General features: G+C 44.0%; 2 protein-coding genes across 11 annotated transcripts in view; one reads left to right on the top strand and one right to left on the bottom strand.

The window, feature by feature from the left end:
• Window positions 1–6552, top strand: part of LOC103277988 (zinc finger protein CKR1) — a 28377-nt gene extending 21825 nt beyond the window's left edge. For 5 of the 8 annotated variants that reach the window (XM_062973715.1, XM_008105482.2, XM_008105483.3 and 2 more), the window contains one exon: window positions 2330–6552. In XM_062973715.1, the coding sequence (XP_062829785.1) occupies window positions 2330–3813 (1484 nt within the window). In that variant the 3' untranslated portion in view covers window positions 3814–6552. The remainder of the gene's footprint in view (window positions 1–2329) is intronic. The other 3 variants (XM_008105484.2, XM_062973717.1, XM_008105486.3) reach the window with 1 other exon arrangement.
• Window positions 6553–6719: 167 nt separating this feature from the next.
• On the bottom strand, window positions 6720–22466 carry LOC107982242 (zinc finger protein 436). 3 transcript variants are annotated; one of them, XM_016991770.2, is made up of 4 exons: window positions 22178–22466; window positions 20472–20616; window positions 13879–13971; window positions 6720–12642 (listed from the first exon to the last, which is right to left on the bottom strand). In XM_016991770.2, the coding sequence occupies exons 2-4, from the start codon at window positions 20557–20559 to the stop codon at window positions 10778–10780; spliced, it is 2046 nt and encodes a 681-aa protein (XP_016847259.2). In that variant the 5' UTR covers window positions 20560–20616; window positions 22178–22466; the 3' UTR covers window positions 6720–10777. The 3 variants fall into 3 exon arrangements, with proteins under 3 accessions (XP_016847259.2, XP_016847260.2, XP_016847261.2); XM_016991771.2 differs by having other exon boundaries at window positions 22235–22466; XM_016991772.2 differs by having other exon boundaries at window positions 20472–20595; window positions 22235–22466.
• Between the last annotated feature and the right edge of the window lie 725 nt (window positions 22467–23191).

Raw genomic sequence — 23191 nt, 5'->3', positions numbered from 1 at the left:
ATGGCTTAAACCCTTGTGCTGGCAGGACTGCTAACCAAAAGGTTAGCAATTCGAATCCGGGGAGCGGGGTGAGCTCCCGTCTGTCAGCTCCAACTTCCCATGCGGGGATATGAGAGAAGACTCCCACAGGATGGTCAAAACATCTGGACATCCCCTGGGCAACGTCTTTGCAGACAGCCAATTCTCTCACACCAGAAGTGACTTGCAGTTTCTCAAATCGCTCCTGACAAGAAAAAATAAATAAATCTGCATGTATGCATCTATACTGTAGAATTAATGCAGTTTGACTCCACTTAATGTATCATGTCTCAATGCTATGGAAATCCTGGGAGTTCCAGTTTGATGAAGCACAAGGACACTTTGGCAGAGACTGCTAAAGTCTTTGGAAAACTACAGCTCCCAGGATTCCATAGCTTTGAGCAATGGCAATTAAAGTGGTGTCAAACTGCATTAATTCTACAGTGTAGGGGCACTCCTACGGCCAAGGTGAAATGGAGTGTTAGGGATTTTGATCTCAGTTTGGGGGTCATTGTTTTTAGCTCAGGCCAAGCACGCAGGGAGGGTTTGGATGGGTTCAGATGAAGTGGAGCTGCAAACATCAGCCTCTCCTCCCAGTGAATGGGCATTAGCCATAAGTAAGTCATCTCCTTATTATTCCTCTCATCACATTGACCTCTTTCATTCCCTGCTCCCCTCCCCACTTGCTATTAATTGCTAAAGTACTTATATTCCATAGGCCTCCTACTGAAAGAGATTTGGTTGCCCCATCTATCTTTTTGTTTGACATAGGAAATTAATTTATGACTCTCCCCTGATGTCTTAGTTTTAAGTTCATAATTTATATTGTTCTTACAGCCATAATGAATCTATTTATAGAGAACAGAAGGCTATAAGAGAACACCTTGGATACCAATGGTCACAATAGAAAAGGAAATGGTAGATGATTGGGGGTGCATCTGCACCACACCATACCTACGGATTCTATATTTATGGATTCAACCATGCACAACTTGAAATATATTCTCCCCCATAAAATTTCCAAAAAGCAAACCATTTTATACATGGATACCATTTTAATGCACCGTTATATATAACGGGACTTGAGCATCCATGAATTTTGGTATCCACGAGGATCCAGTATACCAGGGGCCCACTGTATAATATGACTTCTTAACCAATCAGGTCTTCTCAGGCTTTGAATAGATATACAATACAAAATTACAAACAATAGCGAACTCTATTGAAGTGAGTCACATTGGAGCACCTAAAATATTTCTAGAGAATATATACTGTATTTTATTGAACTGCTCCTGTGGATACGGGGGTCATATTGTACAAAATAAATGGAATGAAATAAGTTGGAACAGGTACATTTTTAAAGTGTAACTCCAGCCAAAAACATATAATTTTTAGCTTTGGATAGCAAAGGGAAGGGTTAATATCTCTGTGGTGTTTGCTTTGATGTCTGTGCCACTGTTCAGAAGATTTCACCTCACTTTCTGTTTTTGAGATAACTGGATTTGAAAATTTTATTTCCATCATTTCCCTCACCTGAAGGGAAACAAGGATTGGTGAGAAAGCTTCAATGGAGACACCTTTTCCCCATAATAACTCTTTCAGAAGTTCCCTCCGAGGAGTAGATTTCTCTCACTTCCTGTTGTCTCGCCCCTATTCTTAACTATGAGTTGTTTGTAAGTCGGGTGTTTGTAACTCAGGGATTGCCTGTACTGTATTTACAAGAGACTTGCAAGGGCTCTGCAGTCTAACCCCATTCTGCCATGCAGTGAAATACAATCAAAGCACTCCTGGGGCATGGCCATCCAGCCTCTGATTAAAAATTTCCAGAAATAGAGGCCCCTTCAACACTGCCATATAAAATCCAGATTATCTACTTTGAACTGTATTTTATGGCAGTGTAGAATAATCTACTTCAAAGCAGATAATGTGGTTTACTTGATTTGATAATCTGGATTATATGGCAGTGTAGAAGGGGCTCAAGACTCCACCATACTTTGAGGCAGTATATTCCATTACTGAGGTCATACTGTCAATTCTTGCTAATATTCAGGTCCAATCTCTTCTCCTGTCATTTGAATCTATTGCTCCATGTCCTAATCCCTGGAGTAGTCGATAACATGATTGCCCCCTCTTCAATGTGACTTCCTTTCAAATATTTAAACTTGGCTATCATGTCCCCTCAGCCTTCTCTTCTTCAGGCTAAACACACCCAGCTCCCTAAGATGCTCTTCATTGGGCTTGGCTTCCAAACCTCTGGATACATTCTAGTTTGTCCATCTTGATCATATTTGTCTTTCTTTTCTTCTTTTAGCAGCTGATAAATTATTGAACAGCAATAACAATGACGAAGAGGATGATGATGACGACGATGAAGAGGAGGAGGATGAAGGCCCCGAGGAGCTGCGCCCAGGTACATCTCAAAGCACCCCCAGGCGGGTGAAGGCCTTGCCTCGCCGGGTCACTCCTCAGCCACAGAAGATCGTCCCGGTGCTGAAAAAGGACAAGGCCACCCAGCGTGGCCATGCTCTAAAGAAAAGCCTGGAGAGCCGCTGCTCGGATTGTACGAGGGTCCTGCACACCACCAGCCGGGGCCGCCAGCGGAGCGAGGCCAATGCCGCCCGGGAGAAACCTTTCCAGTGCACGGATTGTGGGAAGAGCTTCATTTGGAGCTCGCACCTAGAGCGGCACCGGCGGATGCACACTGGAGAGAAGCCCTTCAAATGCCTCAACTGCGGCGAGGCCTATAGCCAAAACTTCCATCTCCTCCAGCATCGCTGCTCCCAGCTGATTGAGAAGCCCTTCAAGTGCGCTGAGTGTGGAAAGCGCTTCGCTCAGAGCACCGCCTTGGAGAACCACCAGAAGGGCCACACAGCCATCAAGCGCCACAAGTGCACCGATTGTGGCAAGTGTTTCATTTGGGCTTCCCACCTGGAGAGGCACCGGAGAGTCCATACCGGCGAGCGGCCCTTCAAGTGCCCTGAGTGCGGCGAGACCTACAGCCAAAGTGCCCACCTGGCCAAACATCGGCGGAACCACATGGGCGAGCGGCCTTACAATTGCCCGGCCTGCTGGCGAAGCTTTGCTCTGATCTCGGAGCTGGAGGAGCACAAGAAAACACACCTGGGCTGCGAGGACTGTGGGAAGGTCTTCCGGAGCCGGCAGACGCTGATGCGGCACCAGCGGGGCCACCGCCGGGAGCGCACCCACCTCTGCGAGGAGTGTGGTAAAGGGTTTGTGTGGGCCTCCCACTTGGAGCGCCATCGCCGGGTCCATACTGGAGAGCGCCCTTTCCCCTGCCCCACCTGTGGGGAGAAGTTTGCCCAGAAGGTCCACCTCCTCCAGCACAACAAGACCCACTCACACACGCGGCCCTACAAATGCGGGGACTGCGACAAGCGCTTTGGGGACAGCTCGGCGTTCCTGGCCCACCAGCGGGGCCACGCCATGGAGAAGAACCACAAGTGCCAGTACTGTGGCAAGAGCTTTGCCTGGAGCTCCCACCTGGAGAGGCACCTGAGGATCCACACGGGAGAGAAGCCCTACAAATGCCCCGACTGCCCCGAGCACTTTAGCCAGACTTCCCAGCTCTTCAAGCATCAGCGCAGCCACCTGGGCAAGAGGCCCTACAAGTGCAACGAGTGCGGCCGCAGCTTTGGCACCACCCTGGAAGTCATCATCCACCAGCGGACCCATTTTGGGACCAAGCCCTACCGCTGTTCCAACTGCGGCAAAGGCTTCACCCGCCGGGCCAATCTCCTCAAGCATCAGAGGAGCCATGGGAAAGAGTGCACTTAAAGAACTTTGGCGCTAGGTCCAAAAGCAGGTGCATGGAGAGCACCTGGATCCCCCTTGACCAGACAGTCTAGAACCCCTCCCTTCAAGAAAAACCCCTTCTTCTGTATGGTCTGATTATGGGGAGACTCCTGTGTTTGGTCCCGCTCTTGCGGCAACACCAGATTAACTTGCAAGCGGTCGAGGGATATTTCAGAAACAAAAATACGCAGTTAACCAATGCGGAGCTCATTGAAAATGCCTTGATGGAGAGGTGCGGCTGACATCAGCCTTTTTTTTCTTTCTTTTTATTTCCTGTTTTTCCTTTCTGGGGGATAGAAGACCTTTTGAGTTTTTTTTTTTTTTAAAAAGCAACCATGTCCCTTGGGGAACTGACCCTGGTATAGAATCCGCATGGATGTCTGAGTAGCAATTTGTTTGACACTGTACATAGAACTATACCCCAGTTTGGGAGAAACGAAAGAAGCTTTAGTGGATGTTCATCCCTATATTGCAGATCAAAAATCTTGCCTGAGATAGACCAACTCCCTTCTCATTCCCCCTTTATAATTTTGAACTCTGGATATCAAAAGCTTTAACAAGCGCCACGGATTGACCTCCAGACATTAAATGCCTGACAGGTGGACTGTGAGACTTGTGAATCCACATGGAGGTAGAAAAATGAAACTTCAGTCAGTCCCTTGAATGTGGAGAAAAAGCTTTATGGACTGATTCAGTGAGGCTAGCCAGTAATGCTTAAGAGAGCATTGTGTGATACGTTTGTACCCGAATACCCAGAGATTGTCTTCATGTAAAATGAAAGCATTAGCTAGATGAACGGCATTAGCTAGATAAATTGTGGGGCTTCCTATTATTGTTTTATGAATAATGAAGCCCTAGTTGATTTTTGACCAATAGTGGAATTCCAGCTGCTCTTTTTTCCTGCGTACAATGGGAGTTACAAGGAAAATACTTCCAATGACAGAAATGTCCTGAAGATTTTTTTTTTTGTACCATGGACTAAAAAAGATTTGATGGAGATTTTTTATTGCCTTTCACTTTGCAAACTGGGAGAAGAATGATGGAGGTTAGATGCCACTAATTGTGAGGGCTTGTTTCGGGTGCTCTTAAATCTTAAAAGAAATCTTAGTGTTTTGGTCACGAGGATGAAAAGATGTATGACTGGGTTTGGGAAAGCAAAGGATAGCTGGAGAAGGGAAGAAGATGCCAAAGGACAAATGCCACATATGGGGGAACGAACCCCATAAAAGGCTAAAGGGGAATTCAGCTTGGGTAAATGGGGAAATGTTCCTGAATTTGAATTCAGAACTACGATCGAACTCAGTTCGGGGAGCTGTGTGAATTTCCTCCCCTCTTTCAGATTTTTAAATAATTAGATTGCATTTCTGGTAGTCCAGACAAATTGGCCTTTTCTTACCCTGGAATAAGGCTTGTGTTTTGTAAAAAAAAAGGAAAAGGGTGGAGGGAAGGACGTAGGGAAAAAAGTCACATATTTGATGGTCTGGGGGTAAATCAACACTCAAAATGAAGGTATTGCTTGGGTTTCATCTGTAATGAAAAATAAATTTGGAAATGCAACAAAAAGAGAGCAATATGTTGTCCCCTTGGGATGGGAAAAAAGAAACCGCCATGCTGTGATGCAGGGCTAACCCCAGGATGCAGTAAACAACTCAGTTGAGCTTGTGGGTGAATACAGAAATCTGTGGGGGAGAAGCGAAAGAGGCTTTGCTGAAAATCCAGGACAGCCAACAGTGGGATTTTTGCGAAGGTGAGTGAATTAGGTATTGAGACTGAGAACTGTAGATCACTCCGTCAGCTTTTGGGGAGAATAACTGGATTTATGTGTGTGTGTGTGTGGAGTGAGGGAAAGATAGTCCTAGAAATTCGTCCTTATGTTCAGTTGGGCTGTAATAGATATCCAGGCCCCTGAAACCATGGGTCCTAGTGGAAGTCCACTAATGAGTAGTGGACTTCCACAATCTAATGAGTAGTTTATTTTTGTGGGGATGTCAACTTCCAGACCCTTCAGCCTTTAGGGCCATAAGGTCCATGTGATCTAAAAGAAAAAAGGAACTTGACCCAGCTGTGTGAGACTTTGAAGAGGAGTGGCATTTCCCCTTACTGTTTGTCGAGGGAAGTCGTTTCACCTGATGGCCGTGCCTCCCTCAAATATTGCTTTCCATCACCTACCTCAGAGGAAAGGCTGCAAAAAATGCAGAGATGCATGCCAAGGAATTCCAGGCAATGGCAAAGAGACACATTGGCATTGGTGATCCTGCAAAATATACTGTGCCAGTCTGGCACGATACTGTTAAGCTCCCCAGGCCCTCTGGACACTGAAAGGAAATGGATCATTGTGGAGGCTGTCTTGAATTAGGTCCCTTGTTTCTGTTACTGTATGCTGACCTCTTTTTTCTTATGTTGGCCTATACCTCCCAGCCAGCTCCTTTTTGCTATTCTGCCCCTTATTTACTTTAAATCTTTTTTTGAGGGGGGTATTCTTTATTTGCCACAATGTGCTCCCATTAATTTCCCTCCTTACCCAATTTTCTTTCCTCTTTTTGTTTTCATCCAAAGCATGCAAGCATCTTTTTTGTTGTCATTGTTTAGTACTCTCTCCTCCCCTTCTCAAAACTGACATATAGAGGAATAAAAAAAAAGTCTAAGCTCTGATTTCTTTGTTGTTGGTTAGGAGTAATAAAGTTTTAAAAAATTAGCCAATAAAATTACGGTTTTGTCTGGTGTGCGTTTATGACTGGGTCTGTTTAAATCAATATGGTAATAATGGCAGGTATGGTAAACTAACCCTCAGCTTTTGTGAAGTGAGGATGTTAGGAGGTACAGTCCAACATCTGGAGGGCTGTCCAAAAAAAAAAAGGTGCGACACACAAAACGAAACAAGTCATAAATCTGTGCATCTGGTTTAATAGTTGCAGCTTAAAACCAAATGTTGGTTGCAACTTAGGAACTCAATGGGAACTTGGTCAGACCAGACCTTATGTAAATTAAAGTGATTCAGTAGGTCTTTAAATGAAACTAAAAATTCGGACTAGGTCTTAATATCAATACAAAATGTTGTGCCATAAAATGCCAGCGTGGCTGACGAGGGGTACATCTACACTGTTGAACCGAGGCAGTGGAATCCTTGGAAATCCTATGGAATCCTTGGAAATCTCATTTTTACAAGGTCTTTATCCTTTGTCAAATATTTCTGGTGCCTCAGTAGACTACAACTCTCCTTGTTACATAGCATTGAGCCATGGCAGTTAAAGTGGTGTCAAATTGCATTAATTCTGTCATGTAGATGTCCCCAGGAACATATGATTAAAACTAGTGTTTCATATAGACACATATCCTGTTTTATAGGCATATAATCTTTCAAGAGAGCCCCTGGTGGCATAGTGGATTAAACCGCTGAGCTGTTGAACTGACCAAAAGGTTGCTGGTTCTAATCCGAGCGGGGTAAGCTCCTGCTGTTAGCCCTAGCTTCTGTCAACCTAGCAGTTTGAAAACATGCAAACATGAGTAGATCAATAGGTACTGCTCTGGCGGGAAGGTAATAGCACTCCATGCAATCACACCGGCCACATAACCTTGGAGGCATCTATGGACAACGCCGGCTCTTTGGCTTAAAAATGGAGATGAGCACCAACCCCCAGAGTTGGACACGACTAGAGTTAATGTCAGGGGAAAACCTTTACTTTTACTAATCTTTCAAGCCCCATGAATGAACTTTCATTTTAAAATTTTGGCATTCCAGATGTGTTACATTACAACTATCTATGCTGGTTAGAGCTGATGGGATTTGTACCCCAAAACATGGGAAGGACCAAATTAATCTCCACTTTGCTTTGCATCCTGTTGATGTCTTTACACATGTGCAAGTTCCCCTGTGGCCGTGGTGGGACATTTTCATTCACATCTGTCTGCACTGAGTCAAGTGTCACAACAGCAGAATTGCGCACGAAGTGCCACTGTGTATGCAGACGGGCATTCCTGGCCAACATGAACCCGTCGACCTGGCTGTGACGGGCAATGGTATTCCATTATGTATTTGATGGACAACAATGGCATTCCACAGTAGGTTTATAAAGGACAATAAATATGCAACTCCCCTGGTTAACATCCTGTTGGTAACATGCATACAGGTATCCCTTTCTTTCTAACGGCGCTCCATGCAGTCATGCCGGCCACATGACCTTGGAGGTGTCTACGGACAATGCCGGCTCTTCTGCTTAGAAATGGAGATGAGCACCAACCCCCAGAGTCAGATATGACTGGACGTCAGGGGAAACCTTTACTTTTACTTATCTCTTAACAGCCCATCATGCCCTGAGAGAGGCTGCTGCTTCATACCAATGGGAAGGGGAGGAAAGATATGGCAATTCAGGATGTGTTTACACTGTACAAATAATGTAGTTCAACATCACTATCTGCCATAGCATAATGCTATGGAATCATGAGACCTGTAGTTTTACAAGCTCTTTAGTCCTTCCCCAAATAGTGCTGGTGATTCATCTAATGACAACTCCCATGATTCCAGAACATTGAGCTATGGCAGTTAAAGTGGTGCCAAACTTCATTAATTCATCAGTGCAGATGCATCCTTAGATGATGAAGATACAGCTGATCTGGACTCCTGGGGAAAGGAAAAGGGTTGCCTACTTGCACCTTTGAATGTACCCTTTCTCTAGCTGAGTAAAAGTGCAACTTCACAGTCTGAACTGCATCCCTCTATTTCCCACATACTGCAAGCATATGTTGGATAATGGAGTGCACCAAAGAACTTCAGAAGAAAAGCAACCTGACTAGATGATAGCTAAGTTTTTTGGTTGTGTAGGCTATGAAAAAACTATGGCTTGCTCTTTAAAAAAAGGAATGGGTCACTAACATCAGATTATCATGATGACGACGTTTGATTCACTAGAAAGCCAATGATGCTTGGCAAGGTAGAAGGCAGTAGGAAAAGGGGAAGACTGCATTACAGGTGGGTGGACTCCATCAAAGAAGGTCCTGAGTCTGCAAGACCTTAGCAACGCTCTTGAGAGGGTGATTTGAAGGTGTCTCATTCACAGGATTAGCATAAATTGAAGTCAATGTGTTGTTGAAGGCTTCCATGGCCAGGACCACAGGGTTGTATGTTTTCCGGGCTGTATGGCCATGTTCCAAAAGTATCCTCTCCTGACATTTCGCCCACATCTATGGCAGGCATCCTCAGAGGTTATCACCTCACAACAGCCCAGTTGAAGTCAACTTGGCAGTAATTAAAACTTCCCAATAATAAGCAACATTAGCAGCTCTTCTGAGGGTTGACAGCTGTTGGATGCATGTGAAGAGGTGGACCTGTGCAAGCAAAGCGATGCTCCAATGTAGAACCTTATGTGTGAAGAATCAGGCTACACATGGTACAAAGTAAGGTGAGTGACACATTTGGAAAGTGAATCAAACATGCTGCCAAATAAGAGGAACTGTACAGCAGTGATTCCAACTTTGGACCATCAGGTGTTGGATGACATCTCCTAGACCATTTCACAAGCCAGATGGGGATAGTAAGGGTTGCAATAGTATCTGGGGATGTTAGATTCTGAACTGTTGATCTATATATGAGTTCCTTTGGCGGAGAGGACAACTATTGGTAAATAGATTATAAATATGCACAAGTCAGTAAACTGCAATGCTTATTATTTTGTAAGGCCACATCTTCCTGTTGTTCATGTACATTTCTCCCCCTAAAACCCATTAATGTCCAGAAAACATACATAGAATTGATCTGTGAACATGGATGATGCTCATCAAGCCAGTCTCCTGCTAAATCTAAGATCAATGTAAAATTTGGATTCACGTGTGAACAAGGCTACAGAACTGAGTATATTACAGTTAGCCCTCCATTTTCATAGGGATTAGGGGCAGAGAACAACCATAAAAATGAAAACCTTCAAATTAAACAAAAGTCTGAGAACATCTGAGAATTTCTAGGTCCTCCAACTTGCTGTGGATGCATCTTGCTCAACTTCATGTGTATATAATGGAAATAACTTTAGTCTACCTCACTGTTGTGGGGAATTGAAGCTATCAGGAAACTCCCTTTATAGATAAAAATGGTAAAACATTTTACAGTGTTTAATAGTGTTTTAATTCATTTGGTCCCTCCCAAAGAAATTATTTTTCAGTGGTGATAGTGGGCCTACTATTCACAGAATTCCTAAGCCTGTGTGACCAAAAAGGTACAAAAAGGCTGGCTGAGAGATACTATACATTGTAATCTGGATTTCCCCCCCCCCCCAAGTTCATTCTTGATGCATAAACACCCTGTGACTATGAAAAATCCACTTCTGCTCTTCACCTGTGACTTCTATTACTTAAAATGTGATTTTTACTCCTAAAAACAAGCTCCATGTTGATAGTACTCGCTTGTGATCCATAAAAGGTAAAGGTTTCCCCCTGACGTTAAGTCCAGTCGCGACCGACTGGGGATTGGTGCTCATCTCCATTTCTAAGCCGAAGAGCCGGCGTTGTCCGTAGACACCTGCAAGGTCATGTGGCCGGCATGACTGCATGGAGCGCCGTTACCTTCCTGCTGGAGCGGTACCTATTGATCTACTCCCATTTTCATGTTTTCGAACTGCTAGGTTGGCAGGAGCTGGGGCTAACAGCGGGCGCTCATTCCGCTCCCGGGATTTGAACCTGGAGCCTTTTTTTTGGTCCGCAAGTTCAGCAGCTCAGTGCTTTAACACACTGTGCCACCAGTGATCCATAGCACCTCTTTTTCTTTCTGTTGTGTTTTTGGCCTCAACATACGATATGAGCTTCGGCAATTTTAGGAGCTATAGCAGCAACACCCAGAAAAGGATCAGAAAGCCGCATTTGGAAGAGAGGAAAAGGTTGCCCTTTCTTCTTGTCCCAGGAGGAGGGATGTGTGTCTGGAATTAATGAAAAGTGTAAGATGGCCATGAAAGAAAAGGGGAAGTCAAGGGAAGTGAGCAGTGAGGGGCACTACAGAAGAGAGGTGAGTCCAACTTTCTGTAGAATCTGTCAAACTCTCAGGCGCCTGCTCAAGGGCGCTTCCTCCTATGGTCCTCCATGCATCGCCAGGAGACTTGGCTGTCCACTGGAAAGGGCTGGTTGAATCCAAGGTGGGTGGCCAGACCTCCTGATGCTCCATTAAGGGCCTTTCCTCTCCTTCCCCTTCCTTCCACCAGCTGGGAGCTGTGTTTGTCAGTAAAATACTGCCGCCTTCTTTGTCATTCTGTGGCTGATCTTGGCCTTTGGCCGGGACAGTGTGGGTACGTTGGTGCCGGTTGCGGTGGAAGCTACGCCCAAAGCGTTTCTCACAGTAGGCACAAGGGAAGGGCTTCTCTCCTGTGTGCGAGAGTTGGTGCCGGTTGAAGTGTGAACTCCAGGCAAAGCCCTTGCCACAAATGTCACACTGATAGGGCTTCTCACCACGATGCAGTCGGCGATGACGCTCCAGCACAACCGTGGTACTAAATCCTTTCCCGCATTCAGGACACTGGTAAGGCTTGGAGTCATGGAAAACTCGGTGTGCGGCCAAGGTAGTGCTTAAAGGAAAGCTTTTGCCACACTCTCCACAACCATGGGGCCAGGCTTCATTGTGGATCTGTTTTGGACCCTGGATACAATTTGCACCCGTGTAAGGTTTCTTCCCAGTGTGGATTCGCTTATCTTGCTCCAATTGAGAACTGCGCTCTAAACTTTTGTCATAGACAGAACACTGGTGGGGTTTCCCTCTGGCATGGGTGAGCTGGTGCTTGGCCAAGGAAGTGGGATTTCTATAAACCCGGGCACATATTGAGCAGGAGTAAGTCCTCCTCTTATTGTGAGCACTGCGTTGGTGCTTGAGGAGGGCAGAGGACCAGCTAAATTGGAGACCACACTCTATGCACTGGTATGGCTTTTTCCCAGCGTGAATGCACTGGTTCTCGACTAAGCTTGAATGCTGGTTAAAGCTTTTCTCACACAGTGTGCACTGGTGAAGGGGCTGCTCCATTTTTGTCTCTTCGACCATGTCCTCATGCTCCAGAGGGGTCTGAGTGCTCTTGTGTTTAAAACGTTCGGGATGGGTAATGTGATTGACCCGCTTGCCACAGTCGGCACACTTTGAGGGGGGTGCCTCCTCTGGCAGCACTGACGTGGCGTGAGTCCGCATGTGCCGTTCTAGGTGTGAGCTCCATGCAAAGGCCCGTCCGCACCCGTGGCACTTGTATGGTTTCTCCCCCGTGTGGATCCGCCGGTGTCGCTCAAGGTGGGAGCTCCATGCAAAGCATTTCCCACAGTCCACACACTCATGCGGGTTCCCTCCAGCATGGCTCTTGCAATGCCGCTCCAGGGCTGATGAGTCACTGAAGCACTTTCCACACTCAGGGCAGCGGTTGGGCTTTTCGCCTCCTGGTGCATGGATACGCTGATGGGTCAGTAGGGTGGAGCTGACACTGAAACGCTTTCCGCAGTCTGGACACTGATACGGCCGCTCCCCTGTGTGGGTTCTTTGGTGAATGGTCAAATCTGAGCGCTGAATGAAGCTCTTCCCACATTCCTTGCACTCGTAGGGTTTCTCTCCTGTGTGGATCTTCTGGTGTTTCACTAAAGCTGACTTGTGACTGAAGGTTTTGCCACATTTGCAGCAGATGTTGGGGTTCAGAGTGAGCAATGGAGACGACGAAGGATGAGGAAGTGGGGGGATCTCAGCTTGGGTCTTGCTGCTTGCGGCTTCACTTGTGGGACTCTGGGAGGCTTCGGCAGCAGACTTTTCCTCTTTGGCAACATCCTGCACAGAATTCTCATCTTCTATATTCTCATTTACTAATGCAGTAACTAAGACAGGAAGAAGAATTAGCCAGAATTATGCAAACAGAGTATGTGTGGATGAGTTTGTGAGATTCTAATTTTTTTCATCCTTAAGCAATTTCTACTTTAGCGTTAAGAGAAGGCTTGCTTCTTTTTGGATTATGGTTCCCACAATCAGCTTGTCCATAAACAGTATTATAGAAACGTAGAGGTGGAACAGACCATAAGGGCCATCCAGTCCAACCTCATACCATAGTTGTGTTGTCTGTGAAACTGTGAAAACTGTAATCCAAATGGATCTTTTTACAAGGAAGAGTGAAATGTAAGTTTAAATCAAGACTGGTCAGAATTCAGAATGGGAAGAGTTACACTTACGGTTTTTTTAAAACTAGAAACTCAAGATTTACCAATTGAGGTTAGCCAGAAAGCCACAGCTGTGATGGAACAAGGTGAAAAATGGTGGCTTTTGCATCACAACCACAAGTCATACATGGATGTGACCTGCAGATGGAAATATAAACTTGTACCTAAGTCTCTCACCAAGTGCTCATGGGTACATCTACATTGCAGAATTAATGCAGTTTAACACTGCTTGGAGCCTCCGCTGGCACAGCAGGTTAAACTGCTGAGCGGCTGAACTTGCAGACTGAAAGGTTGGCGGTTCAAAACTGGAGAGCGGAGTAAGCTCCCGCTGTTAACCCCAGCTTCTGCCAATCTAGCAGTTTGAAAACATGCAAATGTGAGTAGATCAATAGGTACCGCTCTGGCAGGAAGGTAACAGCACTCTATGCAGTCATACCGGCCACATGACTTTGGAGGTGTCTATAGACAACGCCAGCTTTTCGGCTTAGAAATGGAGATGAGTACCAACCCCCAGATCCGGACATGACTAGACTTAATGTCAGGGGAAAACATTTACTTTCACCTAACACTGCTTTAACTGCCATGTCTCAATGCAATGGAATCTCCAGACTTGCGGTTTTACAAGGTCTTATACATTCTCTGCCAAATTGTGCTTATGTCTTATCAAACGACTATGGACATCTGGGATTTGTAGTCTGGTTAGATGCTGACACTCTTTGTTAGAGAATGCTAAAGACCTTGTAAAACTACAACACCCATAATTCCATATCACTGAGACATGGCAGTTAAATTGGTGTCAAACTGCATTAATTCTACAGTGTAGATGCAGCCAAAATCTCAGAAATTAGAACCAGGATAAATCAGACAGTTCTCATCCTCTTGAGCCAACTCATGACTTACCTGGAGGGAGATTTCCTGGTGCTTGCAGGTCAAACGTTGCTTCATTTCCTCTTTCCAGCTGGGATAGTAAGTCAGTCTTGGACAGTGGAAATTCTTCTCAGTGGGGAAAAAATGAGGAAACAGAATGTAAGAACCACTGAGTTCAAACATGTAAGCTAAAACAAACAAAAGTGTCTACATTTCCAGAGAGGCAACAGTCTATAGGAGGATAGACTTTAGATCTGAATGATTTGGAAAATTCCTTCACTAAGATCTGTTAAGAGAAGGCCCCATTGTTTAACAATAGAAAGAAAGAATCACTAGCCTCCAAAACAGTTTGGAAGAGCCCACAAGTGGATCTTGTGGGCTGTAAAGTCAACTTTGGGTGCTCAAAACTAAGGCTGGTTTTACACCACCAAATAATTCAGGTTAATCACCCTGCATCTCCCTGGGGAGATAGGGCGGGTTACAAATAAAGTTTATTACTACTACTACTACTACTACTACTAATACTACTACTACTACTATTATTATTTGAAACACAACAAGATGAGTCCGCAGCAGACACTCTGCTGGCTGTTGTATTAGATCACATGTCGGACACTTCCCAAGTATCTAGGACTGTGTGATGTATCAGTGAATAATGCGTGCAGATCCAGTAAGGTGGCCTTTTGCAGCCGGCAGATGGTAATTTTGTCAGCGCCGATTGTGTTTAAGTGCAGGCCAAGGTCTTTAGTCACTGCACCCAGTGTGCCGACCACCACTGGGACCACCTTGATTGGCTTGTGCCAGGGTCTTTGTAATTCGGTCTTTAAATCCTCATATCGTGTCAGCTTTTCCAGTTGTTTCTCCTCAATCCTGCTGTCACCTGGGGTTATTATTATTATTATATGGTCAGTATAGAACCATGTATAAGGCAGCTTGAACTACACTGAACTGCATTATATGGTTCTACATTGACTAGATAATATAGTTCCAACTGCATTATTTGGAAGTACAGAACCAGCTAAAGTTTGTGTAAAACAGAAACACACTGTTAATTCTGAGCATAAGTATACCCTCAACTCAATATATACTCTCTGTTTTGAGCATATGTATATCCCCAATACCATAGTTGTTTGGGACATAGTGGATCAGGGACCATTGCTTTTCACATCCCAGAAAACGCCCTTTAAATCAGTGGTTCCCAAACTTTTCTTTTGACCAGGGACCACTCTGATCAGGGTCCACTCTCCAACATTAGTACCAAAAGGGTTACAAATTGGTTTTTGGTCAGCTTTAGATTTGACTTGGTTATTTGGGGTGCCGATTCAGAAAATGGCATTGGATAGACCACATCAGCTCTAGTTTTTGATACAGAACATATACCATCCAGTAGTCGCCATCTGCTCGCCCACAGAAAACTACATTTAATAATCTAGAGCTCATGTGGTCTATCCAATGCAATTTTCTGAGTTGGCACCCCAAATAACCCCAGAAATAGGACTAAAACAAAGACCCCAAGGCCAGGTGCCACATGGAATGGCTCCGCTCAGGGGGAAGGAGGAGAAATAGCAGTCAGGAGGCTTGTTGTCACACCTTTTGTGGGTTGTCAGCCTCTCTCTTCCTGATATCCCTATTGACTCGGCACTATAAGAGGATCTCTCATTGCAACCATGTAGTAACGGTGAGGCTGTGGACCATATTTTAGTTCTTGGGGACCACTGGTGGTCCACAGACCACAGGTTGGGAACCATTGTTTTAAATGATATAGCCACACAGCTATGTTTAATGACACCCTTCTAATTCATAAATCCCACAATTGACAATAATTCAGTTTTAAGAGAACGGGTACCGTAATTAAATTTACAAATAAAAAAACAATCAAACCAAAAATAGCCACACAAGAATACTAGAACATACAAACAAGTTTTTAGACTTTTTTAAAAAAAAAACCTACATATTGAAATGTAACCTACAACAATTAAGCACCTACTAATAATAACAGCATGTGAATGCAGGAATAAAGCACACAAATAAGCACAGATGCACAAAATGAATAGACAGACAAGAAAACCCTAATCTACGAACCTTTCACTCCCTATATGATGGTTGTATGTTTTAAAAACGAATTATGGGCAATTGTGAGATGTATGATGCAGAAGTGTGATTATATAATACCACTAGCTGTGCCCGGCCACGCGTTGCTGTGGCTTAGTCTGGTGGTGTTGGTCAGTCTACATTAGGTTGTATTTATGCTGTGACCTCCACCCTTCTTTATACTCACATTAGTAGTAGTATTTGAAGTCTGTTACCTTCTTCAATTTTTGTGTTGATTGATAATTGCTTGAGATCCCTGTTGTTTTTGGTTTGTTGTTAATCGTGATGTCTGATTCTGCTGAGTGCGGTTTACATCTTATTGTGGTACAATAGTCTTTTTTTTTTGTTTTGCCTGTGTAGGTGTTTATTATTGTTGTTGTTGTAGTGGTCATGAAGGCTGGATAAGTTAGATGCTACTGTATTGTTTTTTTGGAGGCCCAGTGTAGCACTGACTGGCCTCTCAACCTCAGTGCCTGGCTGCTTCTTGCCTGTGATGGTGTAGATTCTTATTGTTGTTGTTGTCATTGTTATTATTGTAATTGTTTTTTTGGAGACCAAGTGTGAATGTAGGGATTGGGGAGGTGGATGAGCACTGAATGGCCTTGTAGACTCAGTGAATGGCTGATTTTTGCCTGTGTAGGTGTCTATTATTAGTGGGTGAGTGGATGGATAGATGAGTGGATGGATAGATAGAGTGGGTGCTCTCCTTGTTTCCTTTATTCCTATGCTGTTCCCTTTCTCTGCTCCGATCCTGAGCTCGCTGATAAGAACACACTGGTCAGAAAGGAGGGTAAATATAACCGGATCAATGGTCTTTCTCTCCCTTTTGCTCTTGGCCTTCCGGGCAGAGAGGGAGGGCTCTTGTACTTGGCGTTCCTTCGCTTCCCTTCCCTCCCTCCTTCCTTTGTTCTATCCGTCCCAGCCTTTCCTGCCTGCAGAGCCATGGAACTGGGTCAATGGGTTGGATGGCAGGGAAAGGGAGAAGGAAGAGGCCTCTAATTGAAATGCATGGACTCCATGACATGGGGTGCTGGAATTTGTAGTTTGCATCCAGTCCAACCCCTTTCTTTCTTTTTGTCATGGAGGAAGAACCCACCCAAACCTCTCAGACAGATGGCCATCCGGTTTAGTTGTGTTGTTATAGTCACAATGCGTTGTTGTGAGTTTTTTGGGTCCAGATTGTGGTTTGTGGTTTGGTTGTGTTGTTACAACCGGGAGGCAAGGCTTTTGCGTTGTGTTGTCAAGTTTTGTATTTCTGGGGCGTTTAGTTGTGTGCCAAGTTTCGTATTTCTGGGGCGTTTAGTTGTGGTGTTATAGTCACGATGCATTGTTGTGTGTTTTGTGGGTCTGGATTGTGTTTTGTGGTGTGATTGTGTTGTTACAACCGGGAGGCAAGGCTTTTGCATTGTTTTGCCAAGTTTCGTATTTCTGGGGTGTTTATAGTTGTGTTGTTATAGTCATGATGCATTGTTGTGAATTTTGTGGGTCTGGATTGTGGTTTTGTGGTGTGATTGTGTTGTTACAACCGGGAGGCAAGGCTTTTGCGTTGTTTTGTCAAATTTTGTATTTCTGGGGTGTTTAGTTGTGTTGTTATAGTCACAATGCGTTGTTGTGAGTTTTGTGGGTCCGGATTGTGGTTTTGTGGTGTTGTTGTGTTGTTACAACTGGGAGGAAAGGCTTTTGCATTGTGTTGTCAAATTTTGTATTTCTGGGGCATTTAGTTGTGTGCCAAGTTTCGTATTTCTGGGGCGTTTAGTTGTGTTGTTATAGTCACAATGCGTTGTTGTGAGTTTTGTGGGTCCAGATTGTGGTTTTGTGGTTTGGTTGTGTTGTTACAACCGGGAGGCAAGGCTTTTGCGTTGTGTTGTCAAGTTTCGTATTTCTGGGGTGTTTAGTTGTGTTATTATAGTCACGATGCGTTGTTGTGAGTTTTGTGGGTCCAGTGTGGTTTTGTGGTGTGATTGTGTTGTTACAACCGGGAGGCAAGGGTTTTGCGTTGTGTTGCCAAGTTTTGTATTTCTAGGGCGTTTAGTTGTGTTGTTATAGTCATGATGTGTTGTTGTGAGTTTTGTGGGTCCGGATTGTGGCTTTGTGGTGTGGTTGTGTTGTTGTAACCAGGAGGCAAGGCTTTTGCATTGTGTTGCCAAGTTTCGTATTTCTGGGATGTTTAGTTTTGTTGTTATAGTCACTGCGCCCACAACTTTATCCTTTTATATATATAGATTTAAACTAAGGAAGTAGACTGATCAAAAATGGTTTTAAAAAACCTCAGTTCCAATCTCTGCTTTTATCTGGAAGCTCTCCTCTTGATTTGTGGCAATCTTCTTTATTTGGGAGTCATGAAACTGTACTCTGAATACATTTAGGAAGGCCCATCTTAATGCATGTTTACTTTTTTCCCCCTGGGCTGTGAAACCTGATGGTCCTGCATCCACTATGTCCCAATTTGAATCCCATCTATTATCTCTAGCTTTTTCTGACTCCTTTAGTATTTAATTATTTATTCAGTGTGCCATGGGGAAACTCAAACTGTCCTCAAGCAGAGCTGTTACTTACATAAAGATTGGCTAATCCCCCCCTCCCGCAAAATAGGGGATCATTATGCAAGCTCAGGATTTGGTGCTAGGAATGAAATCTGACATTCTGAATGTCTTAATGCAGGAGTAAGTATCTGCGACCAGATGTTGTTGGATTATAACCCTCAGCATTTCTTATAGCAGGCTAGAGATGCAGGGACTTCCAGACCATCAACATCTGGATGGCTTCATGATTCCCACCTCTATCTTAATGTGTTTTCTTTATTCTTTATTTTTATCACCCCTAAGCAAGTGTCTAGTTCATATGGTCAAAAGACCATCTTTCACCATGTGAAAGATAAAGCATTATCTCAAAGCTTGCATATGCAGTCATTGGGATGCAAGATGTTGTCTTAACAAGTTTGCCTTTCTTATGTTCTGGGCAATAATTACAATATGTAATACAGTTGATACTCTACATCTGCAGTTTTGATATTTACTGATTTATTTGCACATTTAATTAAAATGCTTTCCCTAGGAATCTCTTGGTCATCCAGTGTGATACTAAGACAAGCTTCCAGCAGAAGTTGACTATAGGTTTCTGTTGGAAAACCTAGAAACTTTGAGAAACTTGAGAAACTTGAGAAACTTGAGTAAAAAATATACAGAGATTTAAATAATGCCATTAGTCCCTTTGGGGAGATAGAGCGGGTAATAATAATAATAATAATAATAATAATAATAATAATAATAGCCATAATAGATGTATTTACCGTATATGCTGCTTTTTCTCTCCCAAAGGAGACACAAAACAGATATCATTATAAGTCATAACAATGTGTTAATTAAAACCTAAAGCATATACATTAATAATGTGTAAATAAAAATCTAAATCATATTAAAACAGAATAGGAATGTTAAAAATACATAGTGAAAACCATCAAACAGATCTATTAAAATTATACTGGTTCAGACTTAGAAACCTTCTTTAATAGACAAGAAACATAATAAAAATAGCACCCACATCTATGGCAGGCATCCTCAGAGGTCGTGAGTGTTGAAAACTAGGAAAGTGGAGTTTATATATCTGTAGAAAGTCCAGGGTGGGAGAAACAACTCTTGTCTGTTTGAGGAAAGTGTGAATTTTACAATTGATCATTTTGGACTTCAGCCCTCACAATTTCCTAACAGTTGGTAATCTGGCTGGGATTTCTGGGAGATGAAGTCCAAAACAACTGGAGGGCCAAAGATTGGGAACCACTCGTTAGGATTAAGGGAAGCAATAGTGCCCTTCTATTTTGCTTTGGTTTGATCTCACCTGACATAACATTGTGTCCACTTCTGGGCACCACAATTCAAGCAAGATTTTGACAAACTGGACCGTGTTTAGAGAAGGGTGGCCAAAATGATCAAAGACTTGGAAGCTAAGCCCTAGAAGGTTTCTGGCCACAAAGTCCAAAACACGAAATGAGAATGTATTGTCAAAGACTTTCGTGGCCGGAATCACTAGGTTGCTGTGAGTCTTTCGGGCTGTATAGCCATGTTCCAGAAGCTTTCTTTCCTGACGTTTTGCCCACATCTGTGGGAGCCATCTTCAGAGGTTGTGAGGTAACTTCTGGAACATAGCCATACAGCCCAAAAGACTCATAGCAACCTCATAAAATGAGAGTTTTATTTTAAAGAGTGTATCTAGAATTAATGCCGTTTGACTCCACTTTAACTGCTGTGGCTCAATGTTATGTGATAATGGGAGTTGTAGTTTCACTAGGTCTTTAGCCCAAGAGGGCTGATGCCTCACCAAACTACAAATTCTCACCATTCCATAGAATTGAGCCACACTGTTAAAGTGGTGTCAACCTGCATTAATTCTACTCAAAGACAGCATAAAGCATAAAGAGAGAGTCACGACCAAGCTAAACATCCCCTTTCTACCTCCATACGTTTAAGGGTTCAAATGAATCATGCAGAGATGAACCCAAGCTGGACTCCTCTGACTTCAGTTGCAGAAAAGGATCTTACCAAGTGCCATCAGCATCTCATAGCTTTCTTGCATGACGTCCCGATACAAGGCTCTCTGCCATGGGTCCAGAAGCACATATTGCTCCATTTCAACTGGAAGCCAGTGGTTTGCAGATCACAATCTCTGGAACAGCAAGTAAGAGCCCTGTCAAATGAAGAAGGAGACTGGATATGATCCCAGAAGTAAATCAGTAAAATATATTCACAACAGTAAACCAGAGTATGGAAAGCAGTGCAATGGTCTCTAAATGTTGGTCTAAGATTCCTTGAGACCAGGGACTAATTCAGTATAGCACAAGTCCCATATTCATGGCGGATATGTTCCAAGACTGCCCATGGATATCTGAAACTGGATTGCTGTGAGTTTTCCAGGCTGTATGGCCATGTTCCGTTAGCATTCTGGAACATGGCCATACAGCCCGGAAAACTCACAGCAACCCAGTGATTTCGGCCAGGAAAGCCTTCGATACCTGAAACCATGGATGATAGAGAACCCTATATTTTGACTAGTCTTTGGTCTGATGCATATCATAGAATGGAAGTGAAAGACCGAAAGAGGTCCACAAACACTTCCAGGAGGCAATTTTTGGGACTATGGGTATGCGAAACCATGGATATCAAGTCCATGGATAAGGAGCTCTTACTGGACGATTACTCCACTTTCATTGTCAGGGTTCCATGAGAGTTGTATCTTGGTGAGGCACCAGCATCCTTAAAGACCTTATAAAACTACAAATCCTATGGTTCCATAGCCCTGAGTCATGGGAGTTCAAGCGGTGTCATACTGCATTTATTCTACAATGTAGACCAGGCATGGGCAAACTTGGGCCCTCCAGCTGTTTTGAACTTCAACTCCCACAATTCCTAACAGGAGTTGGAGTACAAACACCTGGAGGGCCCAAGTTTGCCCATGCCTGGTGTAGATGCATCCTGAGTAATCCATGCACTGTAGAATCAACACAGTTTTACACCTCTTGAACTGTCATGGCTCAATGCCATGGAAGACTGGGATTTGTAGTTTGGTGAGGCACCCATTTTTGGTCAGAGAAGGCAAAAGACCTTGCGAAACTACAACTCCCATGATTTTGTTGCAGATAAAGTGGTGTACCCACATTCTTGGACAGAGAAGGCAAAGGACCTTGCAAAACTACACCTCCCATTATTCTGTTGCATTGAGCCTTAGCAGCTAAAGTGGTGTACAATTGCATTAGTATAAATGCAGCTTTGGTTAGGAACTAGTACTCTCTGGCAGGGAAGGCTAGACCTTGTAAAACTACAACTCTCAGGATTCCATAGCACTGAGCCATAGCCCTTAAATACCACTTTTACAAGGTCTTTTGCCATCTCTTCCTAAGAGCCCACATGCCTCACCAAATTAATGTGGACTTATGGGATTTGTAGTTTGGTACAGTGTCAAGCACTCTTTGGCACAGAACACTAAAGATCTTGTAAAAACTACAGACCCCATGATTCCATACTATTGAGACACAGCAGATAAAGCAGTATCAAACTACATTAATTCTGCTGTGTAGATGCACCTCCATTTTCCCCCTCGTTCGGTGCCATCCTGGCTGGCATCAATGGGAATGATTCCTCTTTTGTGCCTTACAAAACCTGCACTAAAAAGGAAATCCAAGAAGTAAAAATGGAGGCTTTCCAAAAGCCGCCCCCCCCCCTCCTCCTAGCTTGAGCTGAATCCGTTTTACCTGAACTCTGTGGCAGCTGCAGGGTAAAAAGGCTGAGCAGAAAACACACACACTTACACAAAAACACCTTTACACAAACACACACACAAGGTCTTCTCCCCGGAGGCTTCAAATAGGAGAATCCAGCTGCAGGGACCCATCAAGCTCAGCCTCCTTGATAGACATAGAATAGAAGCAGATTGAGCAGGAAACAGCGCCCCCTGGCAGTGGTCGAGGGTGGCTCCATCCTGATTCTCTAACTCAAGCCTGGTACAGAAAGTCAACATTGAATAGCAGCCCTTATAGCAGGTATGGGAAATTTTGGCCCTCCAGGTGTTTTGGATACAACTCCCACAATTCCTAACAGCCGGTAGGCTGTTAGGAATTGTGGGAGTTGTAGTCCAAAACACCTGGAAGGCCAAAGTTTGCCCATGCCAGCTTTATAGGAAGCTATGTGCCTGCTTGTCGACTTCATGTATATTTGGATATTCTTAGTGTGCATTCACACTGACAAATCAGTGCCATTTGATGGGGTCCCTGCAGCACCTGGTATTAATGGCAGGCTCCCATTCAGGATCGTCCAGGGTTGATGTGCTTGTTTAGCTTCCAAGATCAGACAGGTATCAGTTATAAACATGACTGGTTTTGGTTTTCCTTTGATTTTTTTATTGTGTCAGAAGCGATTTGCGAACATACTGCAAGTCGCTTCTGGTGTGAGAGAATTGGCTGTCTACAGTGATGTTGCTCTGGGAGGCTTCTCTCATGTTCCCGCAAGCTAAACCCAATCTTCAGGTCAGCAGTTCACAAGGGTTTAAGCCATTGTGCCACTGCGGCTCCTAACACGATGAAGGCCATAAGGATGCATTTGAGAAGCTTGGGGCCAGAAGTGTTTTGGATTTTGGAACCACCTGTATTTGCAAGTATAGTAGAGTCTCACTTATCCAAGCCTCGCTTATCCAAGCCTCTGGATAATCCAGGCCATTTTTGTTTTCAATATATCGTGATATTTTGGTGCTAAATTTGTAAATACAGTAA

The sequence above is a fragment of the Anolis carolinensis genome, chromosome 2, assembly GCF_035594765.1.
Source record: "Anolis carolinensis isolate JA03-04 chromosome 2, rAnoCar3.1.pri, whole genome shotgun sequence".
Lineage (NCBI taxonomy): Eukaryota > Metazoa > Chordata > Lepidosauria > Squamata > Dactyloidae > Anolis > Anolis carolinensis.
Note: the sequence above shows the minus strand (reverse complement) of the source record. Positions and strands in the feature narration are given on the sequence as shown.